We start from the raw sequence: 23576 nt of genomic DNA, 5'->3' as shown, positions 1-23576 counted from the left end.
TTTACAAGCTGATTCCTTCATAAAATACATTCAACTTCTGTCAAAATACAGGGTTAATTAAGGCCAGTTTGTTAAACATGGTGATATCCTGAAAGAATTTTTTAAGCCTACTTTCAACTGAATGGTAAATAGTCTTCAGTAAACACATGTTTATAAATACACACAAAAATATATTTTTACATTTCTAATCAACAGCCACCCAGTGTAACGAACACCGTATTACAATGTAGATAGATATGTAGCCTGAGATAACAACTACTTCCCACAATCTGAAACCATCATCCTGGAGTTGCAGTGAACTAGTCTCAAGACAGTCCAGTAGTCATACCAATCAAACTACCAAAGATTTTGTAGAACCAGAAAAAATCATAACAAAATTCATCTGGAAGAACAAAAGGTCAAGGACATTCAAGGGAACCAATGAAAAAATATGAAGTTGGCCTAGCAACACCAGATTTCAAACTATATTACAAAATGGTAATCATGAAAACAATCTACTGGCTAAGAAATAAAGTGGTGGATCAGACAAATTTATAAAAATAAGAGCCATTCCCCAATTAATAAATGGTCAAAAGGTATGAAAAAGCAGTTTTCAAAAGAAGAAATCAAAGCCATCAACAGTCATGTGAAAAAATGGTCTAAATAACTACTGATTAGAGAAATGCAAATTAAAACAATTCTGAGATACTATCTCACACCTATCAGATTGGCTAACATAACAAAAAAGGAAAATGACAAATGCTGGAAGGGATCTGGTAAAATAGAGACACTAATGCATTATTGGTAGAGTTCTGAATTAGTCCAATCATGCTGGAGAACAATTTGGAACTACTCCCAAAGACCTATAAAACTATGCATACCCTCTGATCCAGCAATACATAACAACTAGTTCTGTATCCCAAAGAGATCAGAGAAAAGGAAAAAGAATCTATTGGTAGAAAAATAATTAGAGTATTGTGTTGGGAAAGAATTGAAAATCGAGGGGATGCCCCTCCATAGGGAACAAGTTGTGATATATGGTTGTGATGGAATACTATTGTGCTCTGAGAAAGGATAAGCAGAATGGTTTCAGAAGAACCTGGGAAGACATATATGAACTGATGCAAAGTAAAGTGAGCAGAACCAAGAGAACATTGAACACAGTAACGGCAAAATTGTAATGAAGTAACTTGTGAAAGACTTAGCTGCTCTGATGAAGAGAATGATCTAAAAGCACTTTGCAAACCTTAGAGTGGTATTACAAACTCTAGCCATTATTATGTTAGAATTCCAAACTTATAAAATGCCCAAAGTAGAGAATTAATTGATTTATATAACCCCAAATAATGAATTTAAGGAATTTTTACTCTAGAATTTGTCATGTATTTAAAAAGCAACATCTACTGTGTAACTGTATAGGCTATCTTGACTTGAATGCCGTAAATATCCAGATGAAGGGGAAAAAATGAGACCAAATTTCTTGAAAGGGGGATTATAAAGACAAGATCTGAGAAAGAGAATAGAGTTAAGATGGTAAACTGCTAAGTGAGACTACAATTTGTTTCACATAATGGGCTACTGGTAGAATAGTTAGCATGTGATAGGGCTATATATAATATTAATCCTTAATCACATTGGCTACAATTTAGTATATTGGGGAAGGTTATATTTGTGGTGCTTGGATGGGAAGGCAAGGGAACACATCTCCAATTTCATAATAGAAATTAATGGAGCTCTCTAGGATTGATTTTATAGAAATGTCTTATTGATAACTTTATTGAAACAATGTATAACGTGTCTTTTTTGTTGCTTTGGAGCCCAGACTTTTATTACGTCCAGGATATAATCTGAGCAGTGATGACATGCCCTATAGATATGGCTTCCATAGCACCTATCTGCTCTTTCACAACTGAGCTTAATCCCTCATCACTCAGAATGACTTCCCAGTGACAAGAATATTATTGAAAGATTATGATAATCTATGATTTAAAGTTAGAGATTCATGTACCCAGGAAATAATACTATTGTTATTTCCAACAGAATTAAATCCAGTATCCTCCCCCAAAATAATACATGGCTTCAGCACTTTTTATTGAATATATTATTAAGCTTATCCCCAACACTAATAAGTAATTCCCATTTACTCTTTTTTTGACTGGGGGGGAGGGTAAATAGGACATTTGAATCTTTATTTTTTTTTTTTTAAAGAATGAAGCTAAACATGCCACTCCAAAGGGTCAGATATGAATTTTAGAGCAAGTTTATGTCTGGTTTTTTGCAGCCCTGAAAGAAGCCCACAATTGATTTCTCTTATTATTGCAACTACTCTGACCGCTTATCTCAATATCTTTTTTATATTAAATTTTATTTCTTCAATGAATAAAAATAGATTCTCTCCCTCTTACCACCCATCACCATTGAAAAGAAAAAGGAAAAAAAAACCTCCTGTAACAAAAAAGTATAGTCAAGCAAAACAAATTTCCATCTTGGCCACGTCCAAAACATCTATGTCTAATTCTGGAGTCTGAATCCTTCACCTCTCTGTCAAGAGGTATCCTTACCTTAGTAGCTAAAGAGTGAGCTGCTCCTGCTTCCAGAAGTACTGATGCCACATCTACCTGGCCTTCCCTGGCTGAGATGTGCAGGGGCGTATATCCATTTTTAGTGGCTGCATCTGGGTGAGCCATATGTTGTAGAAGCAGCTGGACTATTTCTGTCTTACCCAGGCGAGAAGCAATGTGCAAGGGAGTCTGTTCCTCCTACAACTCAAGTCAAGCAAAAAGTTAGAGCCAGAAGGACTCCCTAATGACATATTCCAACTCGACCGCCCTTGGAGCAATGTCCCCCTGCAATTATTATTACTCTCATTATTATTCATTTACATAGTATTTTAAGTTTTACAAAGCACTTTACATGTATTATCTCATTCAATCTTTATGATAACCTTTGAGATATAAATATTATCCCCATTTTACTTAAAAGGAAGTTGTGTCTGACAGAAGTTAAGTGACTTGCCCAAAGTTATATATCTACTAAGTAGACAGGATTTGAATTCAGGTCTTCCTCATTGCAAATCCCACACTCTTTCAACTTGTGCCATCTAGCATTTTTTTTTTTTTTTTTAGGCAATTGGGATTAAGTGACTTGCACAGAGTCACACAGCTAGTAGTAAGTGTTATGTGTCTGAGGTCAAATTTGAACTCAGGTCCTCCTGACTCCAGGACCAGTGCTCTACCCAGTGCGCCACCTAGCTGCCCCTCTAAAATTTTTATAGTACTGAGTTGATGCACTGGTAATAGGCATTGAGGACAAGTACATATTTCCACGATTTTGATCAATGTTTCTTTTCACTTCTACTTGCTTCTGATAATCAACACATCACTCTTTTCAGCTGACTGAGGTAAAAGAGGCTTCAGTATTCACTTTATCTAAATATAAATCAAGGTTGAAAATGTGTTTTTTAATTTGTTTTGTTTTGATTACAGAAGAGTACAGGACCCAGTACCTATCCAAGGATAAAGATGAAGATAACTAAAAAGAGAAATCACATCTCATGATATATGCAGTATGGGCAAATAGGTGGCTTAATGGATACAGCACCGGCTCTAGAGTTAGGAAGACCTGAGTTCAAATTCAACCTCAGACACTTGGCACTTAATAGCTGTGTGACCTTGGGCAAGCCACTTAACCCCAAATGCCTCACACAAAAAACAAACAAACAAAAAAGATATATGCAGCGTTGTGTGCTTGTCAAAGGTAAGAAATGCTACTGGGTCATTGGCATCCTATTATTCCTGTTGACTGAAAATCCTGAAGGCAGTTAGTAAAAAATTATGAGGAAGGACTGGCAAATCATTCACTAAGAAAGTTTAGGCAGTCATTAAAAAATAGGAAAGAAGAACAAAGAAAGTATTATGACTTAGGAACATTGACAAAAGGGGTAAAGACATGGACCTAACATTTCAATGATGTAGACAGCCCCTGGTGAGAAAGTCCTTCTGTCAATGTAGATCTGAAACTGTTTTGCCATTTATAATCTTAGATACTACAACTGAATTGACTAGTTCAAAGACATGCCCACTATCATCCCACAAACCCATAAGTACATGTCAGAGGTGAGGCTTGAGCCAAAGACCTCTTGATCCAGAAACTGGATCTCTACGCATTTAGACCATGCTATGTTATATAGCTTACATATGTAATATATATGACATAAATATAATATACATAAATTAAATATAACATATGCATAACTAATATGTCTTTTTTGATGGAGCAGGAACAATATAAATTCCATTTCAGAAACAAACAAACAAAAAAGATAAAGTTCAGGTCTTAATTGGCAAAGCATTTCCTTCACAATAGCCCTTTGAAACAGGCAGTAAATCCCCATTTTATAAAAAGAAAACAAAGTTAGGTAATGACTTGTCCACAGACATGGAGCTAGTAAGTGGCAGTTGGTATAACTGAGCCTAGACATCAATCTAAAATATTCTAGATTTGACTGACTCAAATCTAGAGTATTCTTTCCACATTCTCAGAAACTAGAGAGCCTAAATGTGTAAAATCACAAATGGTCAGAAGGGTAAAATGTATTCTATAAAACAGGAGGTAAAGCAGGTGAGTGGGGAAAAAAATGGAACATTTGTGAGCAGTGATTTTATAAGGAAACTTGCTTGGCTTTGTTTGTTTGTTTGTTTTTTAAAGACAATTGCGGTTAAGTGACTTGCCCAGGGTCACACAACTAGTAAGTGTCAAATGTTTGGTCTGAGGCCAGATTTGAACTCAGGTCCTTCTGACTTCAGAGCTGGTGTTCTTTCCACTGCGCCACCAAGCTGTCCCCTTGGCTTTGTTTGATACTGGGAGAAGCATAGATAGATATAGTTATTTATACATATGTGTGTATATATATGTATGTATGTATGTATGTGTATATATGTATATATTGATGTAGAGGAGGTACCATTTTTAGTTAAAAAATCCAATGATAAATGATATAATAGATACACAAATGCTTTGAAAAATGAAATATAAAAGTCTTCTTTCTGGTCCTCACGATACTCCATCTCCCATCTCTGGGCTTTTGCACTGGTCAGCCCAGGTCTGGAATGCCCTCCCTCCCTCCTTACTTATGCTTGACAGAGTCCTATTTTCCTTGAAGATGCAGCCCACGAGCCATCTTCAATGTATGAAGCCTTTCTTAAGCCCCACTATTGTTACTGCCTCCTCTCCCAACCTACGCTGTATTTAACTACTTTGTGTGGGGGAGTTTGAAAGGGTTGGGGGATATATACTTATATTTTCATTTATTCGTTTTATATTCACATATTCTTTTATAGACTTGCTGTCTTCCTTATTAGAACATAAGCTACTTGAGAGTAGGGATTGTTTTCTTTTTTGTATCCCTCGCCACAAGTAAAGTGACTGGCATGTAGTAGGTGCCTAATATATACTTGTTGATGATTGACTGATATAAAGGATATTAGATCATGAAACGGCTGCACTGTTCTCACTGTCAGAGCATAAGACCCTTATTTAAATGGAGAAAACTCTACATGATGGGTAGGAAAAGCTGCCTAGATACCTACCCTGGCTCTGGCATCCACAAGAGCACCATTTCTTAGAAGGCAACGGACTACTTCCACCTGCCCAGCCCGGGCTGCCATATGTAGTGCAGTCTCTCCACGCTGCCAGGAAACAAAGAGTTGAATCACAAATAAACCTACTCCTCTGGATGGTCATAAATAAATATGCCCATGGTACTGCAATACAGGAACATGTCAATGGACTGGAGAAGATCTAGGTGGAAAGACTAAAGGAATTGGGATTATTCTAAGGAAGAGAAAGGTTTGGGGTCAATTAAAAGCAATTTACAAGTTAATCAAATATATTATATTCTCCTTCAATTTCTCTATGGATTTAACAAGGAAGAGCATCTAAAGCCAGTGTTTCCCAACATATTTTCAATGTGTAACATCCTTGTAAACTCACCTGAGCATTCAGGGTCCAGGATACACAAAGCAGGGGTGGTGGGGTGGTGGAATGATTTGCCAGGAAGGCAAGGAAGCAGGATAGTTAACTTCAAAACTCAACATAAACATAGTCTCCAGTGAGATCATCTTTGTCATAGCACCATAAAGCAGTTTCTTAACCTGGAATCCATAAACTTGTGTGTGTGTTTAATATTTTGGTAACAGTATTTCAATTGATTTCCTCTATAATCCTATTTTATTTTGTGCGTTTTAATTCAAGATTTCTTTCCCATGTAGTCTCTCCTCTCGTATTTCAGAATATTTTTAAGTTTGGAATACTTTATGTTGTAGTGTACATTGACTTGGATAATCTCTAGCAGTCACCCTAATCTTAATGACTGTGTTTACTCATACATGGTTCTTTAAAGAGACTTCCTAGCTTTTGGCTTCAGGTCAGAGACTGAGAGGTTAAACGTGGATTTCCAGGAGATTCACTGTGTCAAGGAGATGTCTACCAGGGATTAGACAGGCCCAGGTCATCAGAGCATGCCTATCAGCATTTTTGTGATGCAGTAATGTGCTATGTTTGGCAAGCTGACTTAAGCTGGAGCTTGAGGGACAGACATTAGATCTAAGGGATAACTTATCAACAGTCAAGTCTGGAGTGTTCTTTGCAAGGGATTATAATATCTGTCTATCTTTAAAACAAGAAAGCCTTATAGTCCTGAATGAAGGCAGGAGAATGGACTAGATGGCCCAGCAGCATTTTATTTACTCTTCTGATAGAATCTTCTGATTCTTTAGTTATGCATGAAAAAAAATGAATGGGGAACAAACAGATATACAGGTCAGAATTATTTAAAAAAAATAATTCTGGTTTATCCTAAGTAGAATTAAGTACTTATCTTCAACATCCTACTTCCAAATTTAGGGGGTTGTCTGGACATTTCTCACAAATCCTAATGAAAAATCTTGGGTTTTACTGACCAAGGAAAAAAAAAGCCAAGCAAATAGAAATCTAGAAGAGATTTGGGAAGATAAAATGAGATGTCTGATATACTGATTATAGTCAAGCTCTTTTGATCCCTAAGAACTGTTGTTGTTACTGTTTGCTGCACCATGACACCAGGAAGGTGATGTCATGACTTGCAAGTGAATTGGATTAAATTGAGGGAGGACTGTGCAAAGTCACTTTCTCCTCTGCCACTGGGCCCAGTGGCAAGATATAGATCAGGACAACTGGAGATGGCCCCAGGGTGCAGTAGGAGACCGTGGCCATTTAGTCAATGAATAGTTAATATTCAAATGAGAATAATCTCTCTCAAATGATTTTAAATACTTTATGCTAAAAGTCTCTGTATTTTCTTGGATTACACATCACTCACTATTTAAGAAGAACAGATAATTCACTTTACCCTTTAAAAAAGAATATGAATCTAAAGTGCTGTCTGAAAATTGACACTGACACAAAAGCCATTCTCAACTCCTGTATTTTATAACTGTTAAGTATTTCAAGATTTTTGCTCCTCAGAAAGACAAGATTTCTTAGTGCTTTGATGTCATTGGCCACTAGTCTCCAAAAAGAGAGTCAGTTCTCTAATACCAGTAACTGGACAACTCGATCATTTTTTATCACATCTCTAGGTTAAATGGCATTATGGTAGTTGTAGCTTACAAGATTTCTTGGTGAAAGCAAAGAATATGCTTAGACTCCAGAACGGCCCAATTTTTTTAAATAAAATTATGAATCCAAAAAAATATGCTAGACCTACACTGAATTTCAAGTAATTCACTCTTGTTTTTACCATATTTTCCCTCAATGTTGTGAGGTTAAATTCTGTGCATATGTGTATATATATATATATATATATACACACACACACACTTCACACATATATAATACACTACAGAGTTATTCTGCTTTGAGGTTTTAACTAATTTTCAGTTAGTTTAGTTTTAGTTTAACTAAAATAAGTTTAGTTTCTTTCTTGATAATTCCCCCATAATATCTAATCATATTTTTTTTTCTTGATTTCATTAAATTAGCTTTGGGGTGGGAGTGTAAAGCATATTTCCAGAAAAAAATTAACTTCTCCACTCTTTTCTCCTCTTTGCCATTAAAAACTTACTTTACTGAGAAAAGAAGAAAATAAAAATCTACCATTGTCTGCTACAGGTATGTCAGTGATTTGTTTTTTATTCTAGTATTGTGTTGAATTGACCATTATTCATTACTAGTTGCTAAAATATTATCATTGTTAGTTGTAATCATAGTCTTCAAAGCGTATGTATCAATAAAAGGGAAAAAAATTACGCAGCTAAAAAAAATATAGAACTGTCCAGGTAAATATCATCTAGAACTTAAAAACTCTGACAAATCTGATGAATAAATGAATATGCTCACATTTTAAGCAACTTCCAAGTCTAATGCCACCCCCATCCCATCAGCAGGCTGGTGAAACTGACCCCACTGACAGCGATGTTAAGTTACAGTATTGCCGCATCAAGTCAGAAAGCTGTCAAGCATAACAGACCACATCGCATTCATGTAATGCAACAGGATTTCAGGCAACAAACGAATGATCTGGGGGTGGGGGTATTTGGAGGCAGGGAGCTGATCAAGTTGGAAACAGCAAAGCAGGCAGGAAGTGTCCACACAGTTTCTGAATCAACTTCACAGGAGTTCTGGTTACACAGTAGCTGTTTTCTTATTCTTTTTTTTCTCAGAAGAGTTCACAAACACTCCATCCCTTGATTTCCAGTTAAGTTCTGTTGATGCTATCGTCCCTAAAAGTCCCATCTCCTCCTAATGACAGCTAGCATTTTTATTGTGCTTTATAATTTGTGAAGCACATCACAGATGTTATTTCACATGTCCCTCATAACAGTCTTGTGAGGTGGATAATATGAGTTTACACCTATTTTGCAGATGAGAAAACTTGGGGAGAGAGTAGACGAACTTGAGGAATTTGCCAAAGGCAATAGATTCAGTATTTGAGCCTAGGACTTTGACTTCAGGGCTTTTCCTGTTATATCACAACTGCCTTATAGTTGAAGGAAAAGGAAAAGGATGTTTGGAAAAGGTAACACTGTCAGTTATCTAAAATATGGAGGGGGTGTGTGTGTGTGTGTGTGTATGTATACCTATGTGGACATATGGAGCTAGAACAGGGGAAAAGAGAATAAAGGGCAAAAGATGAATTCTCCTGGAATAATGGATTCCCTGAAAGAGATGATTCTCAACCCTGGATTTATGATACACCAGAGTATTGTTAAGCATGTTAAGGCATTATCACAAAATTCCCCCAAGAAATTTATTTTAGTTTAATATGAAAAAAATAGATTATATACCATATAGCACTTTTACTACAAGGAAGGATATGCAAAATCAACCAAACAACAGTAAGGCACTATGATTTCTAAATGGCTGTAAATTAATCAATTAAAAGGAAAATCAGGGATAGAATCTCATTTATGGTGCTGATCTTAGCAAGACTCCCAAAATAATATTTTATAGGATTCCATGTGAAATCTGTATTGAAATCATAGACACATCATTTTGTATCATGTTTTCAACTCACACGAAAGTTTTTAAAGCACAAATGATCTAGAATTTTGCGTAAGTATAAATAAGTATGTCATAGTTTTGGTGGTACTTGTTGCATTCAAGCTTTTGGTTTCTGTTAGAAGTGGAGTTTGCAAATCATAGTGTGAATAAAGAGGGTTTCATGATTCTTATTTTCTGTTAAATTAGGTTTCATCAAGGACATAAAATAATTTGTACTCATATTAGAAATTTAGGCACAGAAACAGTGTGCAACTACAGAAATAATAATGTGTGAAAGACCATACACAAAAAGTGAAATTGGCCATTCTATTTCACAACCCAAATGGAATGAGACACCAAAAAATAGGAGCAACAGTGATAAGCCAATCTTTTAAAGACGATGTATATTGATAATAAAAAAATTAAATGGACTTTTGTGGTGAATAATTGTTATCATATGGATTTGAAATAGTAAATGCCTTAAAATTTCAAACAACAACCTCTTCAAACAAGCAAGTTGATTTCACTTAGGAAGTTGTCTCAAGTTAGGATTAAAGGACATTAATTTAGAAAAGAGATTTAAAATAATCAGGCTTGAAGGGAAAGGAAGTAAGACATAAAACAAAAATAGGAAAGGAAAATGAGGTCAAATGTTAGGTCAACCTAGCCAGAAGAAAACTGACCTATCTAGCATTTTGTAGCAGAAGAAAAGTCATCTGGAAACTAATGCTGGTTTGTGTTATACAAGAAAAACTGATGTGAAGCAGCTCTTTTAGGGTATACAGGCCAAAAAAGGCTAGAAAATGGGGGGAGAACAAGCAATAAAGTTGTTCTTAATTAAAACGTCCTTAGGATTGGACCATAACCTCCTGATTTTTGGATGGAATGCTTCTTGGAATTACACTTCACTCAAGCAACGTGATGCATCCTCCTGGTTCTACCATGGTCAATCATTTTTTTCATCTTCGGGGCAGCTTAGAAATGTCTTACTTTTAATAAGAGTATTCAAGAAGATGCCTATTTAACCCATCTGTCCCAAGAGGCTCAACATTTCCTGTGCTGTTGCTTCCAAATTTATTTCTGCGATATTCTTTTTGAGAAGCTACGAAGCTGCCTCTTGGATCAATGTCTGGAAGTCTTATTAATCAGAAGTACATGACAGTGGAGATCTCTGGGGCAGCTCAGCCCCTTGCTTTGACATGCACACACGCACACACACACACATAAGACCACGCACACACGCAGAACTCTCTCTCCCTCGCCCTCTGTGGTTATTCTATTCCAAGCCATACTCACAATGTTAGTGACATCTGGAGAGGCTCCATTCTGCAGCAGAAGGAGGACTATGTTCAGGTGGCCCATGAAAGCAGCCACATGTATTGGTGTGAGGCCAGACTGCGAAACAAAGCAATAGTAGTTTTACTCCTCTGCACGAGTGAGGGGCGTGGGGGCTTCTTTAGAGAAAGAAAGCTGGAGCGAAAAAAAAGCAGAGAAGACGGGCGGAAGGAGGAGAGAAAAGAGACAGGGGGAGATAGAGAGAGAGAGAGCCGAAGCAACAGCGATAGAGAGAGAAAGAAAGAGAGGGAGACAGGAAGAAGGGGAAATAGATAGGAAGAGGGAGAGAGAGGGAGACAGGAAGAGGGGGAAATAGATAGGAAGAGGGAAAGAGAGGGAGACAGGAAGAGGGGGAAAGAGGAAGAGGGAGAGAGAGGGAGACAGGAAGAGGGGTAAATAGATAGGAAGAGGGAGAGAGAGGGAGACAGGAAGAGGGGGAAATAGATAGGAAGAGGGAAAGAGAGGGAGACAGGAAGAGGGGGAAATAGATAGGGAAAGGGAGACAGAAAGGAGGAAGGAGAGAGAAAAAAGAGATAGAGAAAGAGAGGGTGAAGAGAGAGAGAAATGGACAGGAATGGGTATAGGGAGGAAGAAAGGAAAAGAGGGAGGGAGGGAGAGATGGGGAGAGAGACAAAGAGAGTGAGAGAAAGAGAGGAAACAGCAAGAGAGAGACAAAGAGAAAAGTAGAGATGGACAGGAAGAGGGGAGGACAGGAGGGAGAGGGGGAGGGGGAGAGGGAGGGAGAGAGAGAGAGAGAGAGAGAGAGAGAGAGAGAGAGATGGACAGGAGAAGGGAGAGGAGAGAAGAAAAGAGAAGAGAAGAGAAAAGAAGAGAAGAAAGAGAGAAGAGGAGAGGAGGGGGAGGGGAGGGGAGGGGAGGGGAGGGGAGGAGAGGAGAGGACAGGAGAGGACAGGAGAGGAGAGGAGAGGACAGGAGAGGAGAGGAGAGGACAGGAGAAGAGAAAAGAATGTTTCTGGACAAGCTGAAACATTTTCTACCTCTGTTATAGCCTGGATTGAGGCCCCATATTTCACCAGCAGTTCCATGACTTTGATGCGGTTTTTCTTGCACGCAATGTGCAGTGGAGTAAAACCATTCTGCGCGAGAGACAATCAAGTTAGTTGAAAACATGCAGATACAGAATCATCACACAACTCCATGCTGGCACATTGCAGGCAATAGTGTTACCTCATCACGGAGTGTGACCAGGGCCGCTCCCACCCTCATGAGTCAGGACACAGGGAGGTAACAGCAGCAGTCCCACACTCCTGTGATACTGGACTTTCCCCTCGTGAGTGACTGGGGAACTGGCCTGCGTGCCCCAACGCTGGCATGTTTTTGAAAAGGGAGGTAGGGGAGGCTCTCTCTTTGGAGGAGCAAAGAGGACAACATTGACTCTTTTAGAAGGTCTAAGAAGTGCCCAGAAATCAAATCATGATTGGTCATATTGGCTTTTCTTGCAGACTTTGTAGGAAAGAAAATATTTTGCTGATAAAGAGACAAGTTTTAAAGTATCTGAATGGCTAACCTGTCTTGAAAAGCATGGCCTGTGGCCCTTTGCCTAATGTTTATGTTTGCCTCATTTGTTTTCTGTTATTTTTCTGGGAGTCATAACTGAAATATAATGATTACATATCAATACCTATATTTGTATGTATTTATATATATGTATATGTACATATACATTTTGTAATTATAGTTTTCAAATAGAAAGATTTTTGGAGCCATTGATTTGGAGTCTTTGTAACATAAACGAAGGACACTAAAACCTCCAGGTGGGGATTTTGCTCCCTTAATTAACAATAAACTAAAATAAGACCTATACAATTGTTTCTATGTCCCAAGTTTTATGCTGCTGTATCCAGGAATTGTGCTGTGAAGCTTATACTGCTCCAGTTCTGGGACTAAACAGTTAACTAGCTGACATTTTTATATATAAGGTATGACTATAAAGTAAAGAGACATTTAGAAATCTCCATCACAAAGTTCTGCTTGTTATAATACCTCATACATGGAAATCTAGGTCTTAGAAGAATTAATTACAGCATGTCGATGAGAAATTTTTTGTTTGTTTGTTTGTTTTTTAATGAGTAAACCTAAAAAAGCAAAGGCAGAATATGCCTTTTAAATAGTTATTTCTATTCTGGTGCATCTGAGCATTTACTTTTCTCAATCAATGACAATTTAGCTATTTTTTTTTCCTCCATTAAAGTTCTACTCTTGTTTCTCCTCATGGTTTGGGGGTTGTAGTAGAGGGTGACTGTGGGTTTCTAAGACTATGGGAGCAGAGCACCAGCTCCACCACGCCCTACCAAGATGGCAGGACCTTGAGGCCTATTTGAGAATGAGCCCACCTAAGTTTGGAGGGGCACCTCCCCAGGGTGGCAGCAGGGGACATTTTTCAGTAGCTCTCTGGGATGTTAGGGTCGGCCCAGTGTGTGTGGGGGGGGGATCTGCCATCTATGTGGGAGGAAGGAAAACCTTATAGCAACAAAAATCACAGCTCTGAAGTTACAATTAAAGTACTGAAATAATTATTATAAAATACTTTTTGAGAAATTTGAAGCTGGCTCTCAGCCACAACTGGAATATATTCCCTAAGAATACGGACGAAATGACAGACCTTTTCTGGCACCTTCCACCTACTGACAACTCTTAGGAAATTCATTAATTAGGGCCAAACTTACACTTCTACAACCAAATTAAAACTATTTGAATGGGTCTCCTTAACATATTCTAGTCTAGCTGCCAGTCACAAAGAGCTAATATGCTTGAAATGTACCAGTGTTTGTAATTAACATAATTTTTTATTATATATTAGTTAACATTTACATAGTATGACTATTCTCACAAAAACATAAGGCCTTACTGAAGCTAATGAATGATTTATTTTTCACTATGAGATTATAAACATAATGAATTTGCTCATTTTTTTTACTTTGCTTAGGAGTTCTAACATTAACCTCCCCCCATATGTGTGTGAATATATGATATACATACACATATGTATATCATATGTCCATATAAACACACATATTTGTATAAATGGTTCATATGAATTCTCATTTCTTGGTTACTATATCCGATATACATTTATTTCCTATTTACAAAAATATTTTCATCTTTTTGGGGTAATGATTCCATATGATGACCTCATAAACTAACTTTGCTCCTAAAATCCAGGGTAGTCAATTTCATTGCAGGATTCTAAACAAGAAAATTTTAATTTTATGGCCAGTGACCTTGGTTTTGCATAGAAATGTGATAAGCTATTTGGAATTGTGTTAACAAGTGAAAAAGATGAATTTCCTATTAGTTTGGGAATTAGCAAACATGAAGCATAAATGTATTAGAAATATGCCAGGTCCTTTCAATAGATATTGTTAGGCTAGCTAGTGTTTGACTATGAGTAAAGCAAGGGGAATTGGTTAAATGATAAGCCTTAGAAAACATAGGAATAGTTGTAGTGGCAGCTCTTCCCAACTTTCCTTTTCAATCTGTCCGTATTCTAAGAATTGGAAATTAAATAAAAATGCTTACTATTAGAAGAGAGACAGCAATTCCCCACCCCCTCTTGAATCAATTTGTCCAGAAAGAAAATCTCAGTTATTATTCACAGGGTTGTTTCTTGCCCTATCTTATTCATAAAATAAAGTGACTGGTCAACTGAACTATAGACAGTCATATGTAATCCCCAAAGTTTTAGTGCAATTTTGAGCTTTAAGAGTTTAAAAACTCGGACAGCTTAAAAACTGCACTAAGACTTTTGAGCCACCCTGTATTGATTTTAATAAACATCTCCAGGATGGATTACCCAATGAAACTGTACTTTCAACAAAGCTTCAGACAGGAATGAAAATAAAGAACTGATATTTTCCTTTTAATTTAGAAAGTACTCCCTGAATTCATCAATGTTTAACCTTTTCTTTTCTTTTTTTTTTTTAACTAACTCCCAAAAATATCCTATATTCAGTGGGCCTACCCCCTAAGCACCTGAAAAATTGAAATAGTTGAATTCTGCCTTCTAAGATTTTAATTTTCCCTTGAAGTTCCTGTTGACCTCAAAGGATTGACATCAGCATGTTCGCAACTGATGGACTTCAGAAATGTTACCTTGGTGCCCTCTGAAATCCATGCTGTTTTACCATCAGAAAGTAGCAAAATAGGAAAGCATGAATGAAGCAAGAGTATGATGTGTGATAGGTAGGGTAGGAATGACTTTGTCCCCAGACCATTCCCTATTTTTGTTTGCATAGTCAATCAATAAACACTGGCTTGATAACTCCCTTTTTTGTTTCATTGAGGTAGAGTGGGCCAGGTTTACCAAGGCTCTGGCGTTAGGATTGGCTCTCTTGTCCAGGAGAAGTTTGGTCACACGGTAGTGGCCACAGTGTGCAGCAACATGGAGAGCGGTCAGGTAATCCAGGGTAACGTCATCCACAGGGGCCTTATGCTGTAGCAGGTGTTTCACACATTCAACATGGTCCCCTTGTGCAGCCATGTGAAGTGGAGACAGTCCATTCTAAGCAACGACACAAACAAAAAATCCAGTAAGTACGCAGTCCGTGAATTTTTCTCTTGTTAACTTTGGTTATTGGTATATTAGTATAGAAATCCACAGTAGCCTGAAGAATTTATGCTTAGCTTTACAATGCACAATACAACTTTTAGTGTCCTGAAAATTTACCTAAGTATTTCTTGGGCTAAGAAACTTGACATTGTCCAGAAATTCTACTTTCCTAAGTAAGTATTACTCTTTACTGAAAGTCAGGATACTTGGCTAGTTCTGGCACTTTCATTAATTCAAGAGAAACACTTTGTGTCTCTATACTTTGGGGTCAGTCAAGATAACTAGATGATTCTTAAGGTCTCTTTCAACTCTTCAGTCCCGTAAGTCCACAAATTAGCTGAGTATGCACTATTAGACAACAGAAGTTGGGCACTTCAGAACAATACTAAATGGCTAGCTTTTGACTCAAAGAGAGTAGGGCATAATCAGCACTAAGGTGGAGGGTTGATCATTTCTGTACATTTAGACATATCCTACATATCAGATAGGGTGTGTTGAACAAGTGACTTATACTCTTTGCCCTTCAGATTCCTCATCTGTAAAATGGGGAAATAGGAGGATTTCTAAGCTCTTCCCCTCTATGCTTTCAATTCCCAATGTCTGTCTCATTTTTTGGTGCCAAAACCAAAATCTATGAGAAGTGTTAATAGTGGACAGTGCTTGACTTAGGGTCAAAAAGTTCTGGGTTCAAACTCCAAGTCTGGCACTTACAAAGTCCCCGGCATAGATTAGTCGCTTAACCTCTCTGAAATTCAAGCAAATATAGAGGTAGATGAGACCTCAAGGGTAATTTAGTCTAACATTTTCTCTTCCCCCTGCATCATTTTAAAATACGGAAGCCAAGGACCAGAGAGGTGACTTGAATGTTAGGATCACAAAGGAGCTAAGTGGCACAGCTGAGATTTAACTTGAGGTTATCTCATTCCAAATCCATCGTTCCTTCTACTTCACCACAATGACTCTGAATTCTCTGAGATATATGTTCTGGATGGGTTGCAATCTGCCCTGCTGAAGCTTATTCTACACCAGGAATTCACACACTGATAAATTAGTTTCTTAATGTGTATGTGTGTGTGTGTGTGTGTGTGTGTGTGTGTGTGTGTGTGTGTATGTGTGTGAATGTGCGTATAAAGTAAATTTTAGTACTTCTGTGAGTTCAGTGGTATGGAAACTTCCTTCCACTGAGGTAGATGTCTTTAGTAAATAATAATAATAACTAGTGTTTATTGTGTGCATAGTATCTGCCAGGTACTGTGCTAAGCACTTTACAAATATTATCTCATTTGATCTTCACAACAACCCTGGGAGGTTACTATCCCCATTTTACAGATGGAGAAACTGAAGCAGAGGTTAAGTGACTTGCCCAGGGTCACACAGCTAATAAGTATCTGAGGCCACATTTGAACTAAGATCTTCTTGACTCTAGGTTCAGTGCTCTGTCCATTATGCCAACTCACGGCTTGTAGTAAATATGCATGTACATATGAACTTAAGAGGTCTTAAGAAAATAAAAATTTATCTGAACACGTCATCCATGTACTGGAGGCCCAAGTATATTGTCCCTTTAATAATCAACGTAAATATGGTCACCTAGGATAATAACTGCTGAATAAACTCCTAGTTTGATAGCCAATGCATAAGAGGATTTACCCTGTAAGAAAGCAAAACAAAACAAAACAGAAATTCTATCTGTATAAGGTGCCAGTATAGGGCAGCTAGGTGGTGCGGTGGATAGAGCACTTGGCTTGGAATCAAAGACTCATCTTCATGAGTTCTAATCTGGCCTCAGACACTTAGTAGTTTTGTGACCCTCAGAAAGGCACTTAACCGTGTTTGCCTTAGTTTCCTCATCTGTAAAAGGAGTTGGAGAAGGGAATGGCAAACCACTCCAGTATCTTTGCCAAGAAAATCCCAAATGGGGTCATGAAGAGTTGGACGTGACTGAAACAACTGCACAACAATAAGGTGCCAGGAATAGCTTATACCATCATGAAGGTATCTACCTTCCACGGCTTAAAAGGTAGAGCAGTCGAAAGCCAATTGGTACATTGGTACATGTGCCCTAGCTACATGTGCTGCCTATGCATGAGTGTTCCCTACGAACATACAGCCCTCCACGTATGTACCATGCTAACATGCTTCCTATGCATGTGACTTTTCAAGCACATTCATTAGGTGTGTCCACTCTTAGCACTTGACGGTGTATTTGTAAGACAGCGTATCCTAGCTTTATGGGAAAAACCATTCTATTGCTAAAACTTATCTTAAGGGATTCCTTCATTAATTGGATTTGCTTTGAATTACTCCTGATTAATGAAAGTAACCTGAGGAGGTAGCAAGGCAACTCAGTAGACATAGCCCTGGGTCAGGAGTCAGAAAGACCTGAGTTCATATCCACCATCAGATACTTACTAGCTAGGTGACTACGGGCAAGTCATTTAACTTTTGTTTGTTTAATCCACTGGAGAAGGAAATGGCAAACCACTCTAGTATCTTTGCCAAGAAAATCTCATGAACAGTATGGTCTATGGGGTCACAGAGAATCCAACATGACTGAATGATTAAACAAGTGAAAGTAAAGACAAGGGTGGAAGCTTATGTTATGATTTTGTGGGTTCATTTGGGGTCTCCAATTTGAAATGACCTGTACAGATAGTAAGTCACTTTTGTCATGGATGACAGATCTACAATTGAGGCAGTAATCATGAAAAGCCTCATTTTGGAGGTAGTACCTGAGCTCAATCTTTAAGGAACCAAAATGTTTCAAGAGATTGAGGTGAGTATGGCAGGTGGTAGATTGCGGAGATGGAATGTCATTATCCTAACAACAAACATATGAGGTTAGTATAGGTATTGTTCTTCTCCCCTCCTCTCCCACCCCTTTTTCTGGTTACATATGTTAGAGTGTTTGTGATCCATTTAACTGAAGTCAAATCCAGGTCTCTCCTGACTCTTAAGACTATTACCATGCCTCTCATTGCTTCTCCAATATGGTGAAAAGAGTTTTTTATTCAATCAAATGGGAATTTTGTATTGATGCACCCTTGCTTATACTTATGGAGTTCAACAAAAACAGCGCCTTGCTATATACTAGTATCTTATTCACCATCCATACAAGTCCTTTCAACTTCCATTCAAACAGCCTGGATCCACAAAATGGGGAAATTAAAACACCAAAATACTATTGGTGAAAGTATATACTGATTCAACCATTCTGGAGAGCAGTTTGGAACTATGTCCAAAGGTCTATAAAACTGTGCATACCCTTTGACCAAGCAATACCGCTACTAGGTCTGTATCCCAAAGAGGTGAAAAACAAAAAAGAAAACGGACTTCTATGTACAAAAATATTTATAGCAGCTCTTTTAGTGGTGGCAAAGAATTGGAAATTGAGGGGATGTCCATCAGCTGGGAAATGGCTGACCGAGTAGTTGTATGTGGTTGTAATGGAATACTACTGTGCTTTAAGACATGATGAGCAAGATGCTCTCAGCAAAACCTGGAAACACATGAACTGATGCAAAGTGAAATGAGCAAAACCAGAACATTGTACATAGTAACAGTAATATTGTATGATGATCTATTATGAATAACTTAGCTCTTCTCAACAATACAATGATCCAAGACAATTCTGTAGGACTTACGATGACAGGTGCTGTCCATCTCCAGAGAAAGAACTAGTAGAACCTCAATGCAGATCAAGATATGTTTTCTTTATTATTTTTCTTGGGGTTTTTTTGTCTGTGTTTTCTTTCACAGAATGACTTACATAGAAATGTTTTGCATGACTATACATGCATAACCTATATCAAACTGCTTACCTTCTCAAGGAGAGGGGAAGGGGGGCAGGGAGAGAATTTGGAATTCAAAATTTGAAAAAAAAATTAAAAAAGAATGTTAAAATTGTTTTTACATGTAATTGGGAAAAATAAAAATATTAAATAAGAAAAAAATAAAAGCAAATTAATTCCACATGTGCTTTAAATGCATGGATTGTTTTTCTAACCCAAATGTTTCAAATTAAGTAGTCAATTAAAATATGAGAATTCTTAAAATATATACTTGGGTTGGCTTCTTGTTTTCCCCTCTCTTTCACTAGTAAATGTCTCAGCCAAGGCCAATTAGGAGGGAGGGAAGGGAAGGAGGAAATGAGCATTTATATAGAGCCTACTATGTGCCAGGCACTGTGCTAAGCACTTTACAATTATCTCATTTGATGCTCCCAACAATCTTGAGAGGTAGGTGCTGTTATTATCTCCATTTTACAGTTGAGGAAACTGAAGCAAACAGAAGGTAAGTGGCTTTTCCAAGGTCACACAGTGAGTGTCAGAAGTCATATTTGAACTCAGGTTTTCTTGACTCCAAGTCCAGTGCTCTATTCACCATTTAGCTGCCTTAGTGGTAGAACTAGTTCAGAAGGAAGGAGGAGGAAATGTATGAAATAAGTTTGTGATCACTTGTGACTTATGGAAACAGCTACGTGGCCCAAGGGATAGAGCACTTACACTTGACACTGAGCCAAGTTGCCCTAACGATTGTTTCTTGCTCTGCAAACACTCCTATATTTCTATTTTTAAAATGTCAATTAGTTGGATTTATGCCACAATTTTTTCCTTAAAATGTGCAAGGAGACTAAAACTTTTCTGCAAGCTAAAGACATTTGAAATATCCAGCCATCTTGGAGGTCATACAATGAAAAAAAAATGTATGTGCATTTGCACACATGTGTATATCTATATCTATACACACACACACACATATATATACAATTATGCATATATGTGTTTATGCATATGTTTAGGCTTTGTAATATAATCCAAAAATTTTTTTTTAAAGATCAACCACCAGAAACAATTAAATATCTGGTTTTTATCAATGTAGTGTAATACTACTCATTTGAAATATGTTTCTCCCACAGTACGACCTAGTCGTGAGACAGACAAAAGTCACTGTGCCACAGATATTATCCTCACTTGACGCCATTTACTTCACTTCCATCACTGAACTCAGGCCAAAAGTTCACTGTAGGCAGGCCACATAAAAAGGGGCTTTTTAATCTCATCTCTACCCAAATACAGTCTCACAGCACTATTGTGGGCAATTCTCTGTACCATCCAGGGGATGAAGCGTTGCTCTGCTGCTATTAATCTACCTTCGGAGACTCATTTTGCAGTATCATACAATTCAGAATAGAGCATGTAGGGAAGGCAAAGTGAAAAAGGAAGGAAGACATGAAGCCTCGAGAAAATTTTTTAAGGGAAAAAAATATGTCTCTGAGTCACCATCAATGATTACATCTTCAGTTGTCAGATTAAAAACTTTCCCATAAAAACCCTTAAAACCCAAGAAATCCTTAAACAAATAGTGTAACAAGGGTCAGATTCAGCTGTTTAATGCTTACTTGCTGTTTCAAAAACAAATAAAAGCAAACAAGCTAATAAGACCTTATTGGCCTTTCTAAATATTAGTTGTTCCCTATGATTTTTAAGTTTTAAAAAAAAATTGAATCAATCATGTCATAAACACAAAGGATATAACATGAAAGCAAGCATATAATCCCTGTCAGAACATTGTGTAAAAGTCTTTATGGGACTTTGTGACATAGAATCATAAAGTGTTGTAAGTAGAAGGGATTTTTAAAGCTATTGTTATATAGATGAACATATAGATGAACATAATTTGTTTCAAAATATAGAATATAAATGAACATAAATGTCTTTCTGAAAAAGTGAAGCTAGGAAGGAAGGAAGGAAAGAAAGAAGGACGAAGAGAGGGAGGAAGGAAGCAGGGAAAGAAGAAAGGAAAAAGAAAAAGGGAAGAAAAGGAGGGAAGAAAAGAAGGAGGGAAGGAAGGAAGAAAATCAGTGGCCTAGTCCCTAACCTTGTCTATAAACAGAGGCTACAGCACTGAAGTATAGAAATGTGCATGAATATAAATGCAGATATTTTAAGTTTTAAAACAATAGGAAAATTTCATTAAAAAAAAAAAACCAACTACTGCTGGGTTTCATGCCTGGAACCCTGCTTCTGGGAAGGTTGAGGCTGATAGATTGCTTGAGTTCAGGAATTTGAGCTGAAGTCAAGCTAAAGCCAATGTGGCGTCTTGCGCTAAGTTCAGCACCAATAATACGGTAAGCTACTGGAGTAGGGGGTTACCAGGGAGTCTAAGAAGGGACTAACTAGTCCAGTTTGGAAAAACAGAGCCGACGAAAGCTTCCAGGATGATCGATAATATTGGGATAAGGCCCATGAGTGGCTGTTATACTTCTAGCTTAGGTGACATATGGAGATCCAATCTCCAAAACAAAACAAAACAAAACACACACACACACATAAATCAGAGGAAGAAAAATGTCCAATAAATTGACTTAAACAAATTGTGAAACCTGAGTAATGAATTACCACAACAGTTTTTGCTATGGTGTGAATGGAAGCGATGATCAGAAGGCAGTTTAATGATTGTCCAAGGGCTTTGTCTTCCCTGGAGCCTCTCACCTTGGTCCTTGCCAGCAAGGGGGCTCCTCTTTCTAGAAGAAGTTCTACCACCTGGTCGTGCCCACTCCTTGCTGCACAATGAAGTGGGGTGAGCCCATCCTGAGAAGAGAATTAAAAGATGGCGTCAGTGGGGCGTATCTTTTTCTTTTCTTTTCTTACCAATGTTACCAAGTCAAGAGATGTCCATAATTCCACCTTGTTCAATCAAGAAATCAAAAATTGTCCTTCTGAGAAGGGGAAAGAAAATATTCACCTCCCCACCTTTCCCCACCAAGATAACTTGATAGATGAAATTTGATGACTGGTCAGCCAGCTATTGATTCTGAAAGGTCAAAAAGGAAGGTGTGTGCTCTCATGGAAACACACATCTTGTCTCTCTTCTCTCCTTCCTCTTTTTCCTCCTGTTTCTCTGCTTGCTTTGGGAATTCCCTGCCGTAGTGCTTAACTCAGCAATAACCTAAAGCATTTTCTGACAAATTATCCTTCTTCTGCTTGGTTTGCAGTTGTCAGATGAAAATACGGGACAGTTATATCGGAAGATATAGTACAAAAAATGTCTTAAAAGGGAAAAGTGTGGCAGAGCGAATGGGGGCTGTGTTCAAATCAGAATACTCTTAGAACTGAGCAAACTTAAAAGGCCCCTCCTTGCTGAGACAGAAGAGACTTGAACAAAAGATCAGCCCCTTCCCATTAAATCTGCTGTTCTGGCAGCCTCCCTTTGTAGTATTTTTGTTAACGAAAAATGCCTTAGGGGCAGGTAGGTGGCACAGTGGATAGAGTTCTGGCCTTGGAGTCAGGAGGACCTGAGTTCAAATCTGACCTCAGACACTTGACATTTACTAGTTGTGTGACTCTGGGCAAGTCACTTAACACCGATTGCCTTACCAAAAAGCAAAAAATAATTTTTAAAAAATGTCTTGTTAAATCTGCTCATGCATAGAAAGTCTAATAATACTCAAAAAATACGTTAATAAAATAGTTACTATTCCTTGTACTTTTCCCGGGACCTAGGGTAGTAAGGAATAAAGTAGGGAATAAAAAAGGAATGAGAAGGGATAAAATAGCAATAATAAAAGACAACAGAAATAAATTCTCATACATTAAAGTGTGAATATGTTTGGGCTTTCTTGTAAATTCTGAACAAGCAAGCACTCACCTGGCACTGAAACATTCAAAGGGAAAATTCTTTCTTTGGAGAGGAAAGCAATTTTTGAACAAAAAACAACTAGTTTATAACATGATGCTCATCCTTATAGGTTTAACTAGCTGAGAAGGATCCAATTTAATATATGACATATATAAATAAGCAACTTACCTGGACCTCTAAGGACAGTTTTCTACCATCTCTTTTCCTTACCCTCTTCCATCAGGTCATTGCCCCACTCCAAAATCATGAAAGGCTCCCTACTGACTACAGAATACACACTCTTCAGATTGGCATCAATCTGAAGAACAGGCATCTTCTAGAACATATCTCCAACTTATCTTTTTTCCAGACTTATTTTCTGCTTCTCTCTTTTAGCCAACCAGTCCTACTCACTCCCTTCTGAATCCTTGAGCATGACCATCTATGCCGTTGTGTTCATATAATTCAATGGATGGAGACACAGAAGTTAGAGATGGCTCTCTTGTCCCTAACTGAGTTCCATCCACTCTTCAAGATCCATCTGAAGTCTTTC

The 23576-nt window shown here is 37.7% G+C and overlaps 1 protein-coding gene across 1 annotated transcript in view; it reads right to left on the bottom strand.

The window, feature by feature from the left end:
• ANK2 (ankyrin 2) overlaps positions 1–23576 on the bottom strand; it is a 412172-nt gene that overhangs the window by 131008 nt on the left and 257588 nt on the right. The window contains 6 exon segments of the mRNA XM_027837420.1: positions 2541–2738; positions 5568–5666; positions 10795–10893; positions 11832–11930; positions 15158–15355; positions 21898–21996. Of these exon segments, the coding sequence (XP_027693221.1) occupies positions 2541–2738; positions 5568–5666; positions 10795–10893; positions 11832–11930; positions 15158–15355; positions 21898–21996 (792 nt within the window).

Source organism: Vombatus ursinus, unplaced genomic scaffold (assembly GCF_900497805.2).
Source record: "Vombatus ursinus unplaced genomic scaffold, bare-nosed wombat genome assembly UNPS02014821.1, whole genome shotgun sequence".
Taxonomy (NCBI): domain Eukaryota; kingdom Metazoa; phylum Chordata; class Mammalia; order Diprotodontia; family Vombatidae; genus Vombatus; species Vombatus ursinus.
The sequence above is the reverse complement of the archived record's forward strand: the minus strand, read 5'-3'. Positions and strand labels throughout refer to the sequence as shown.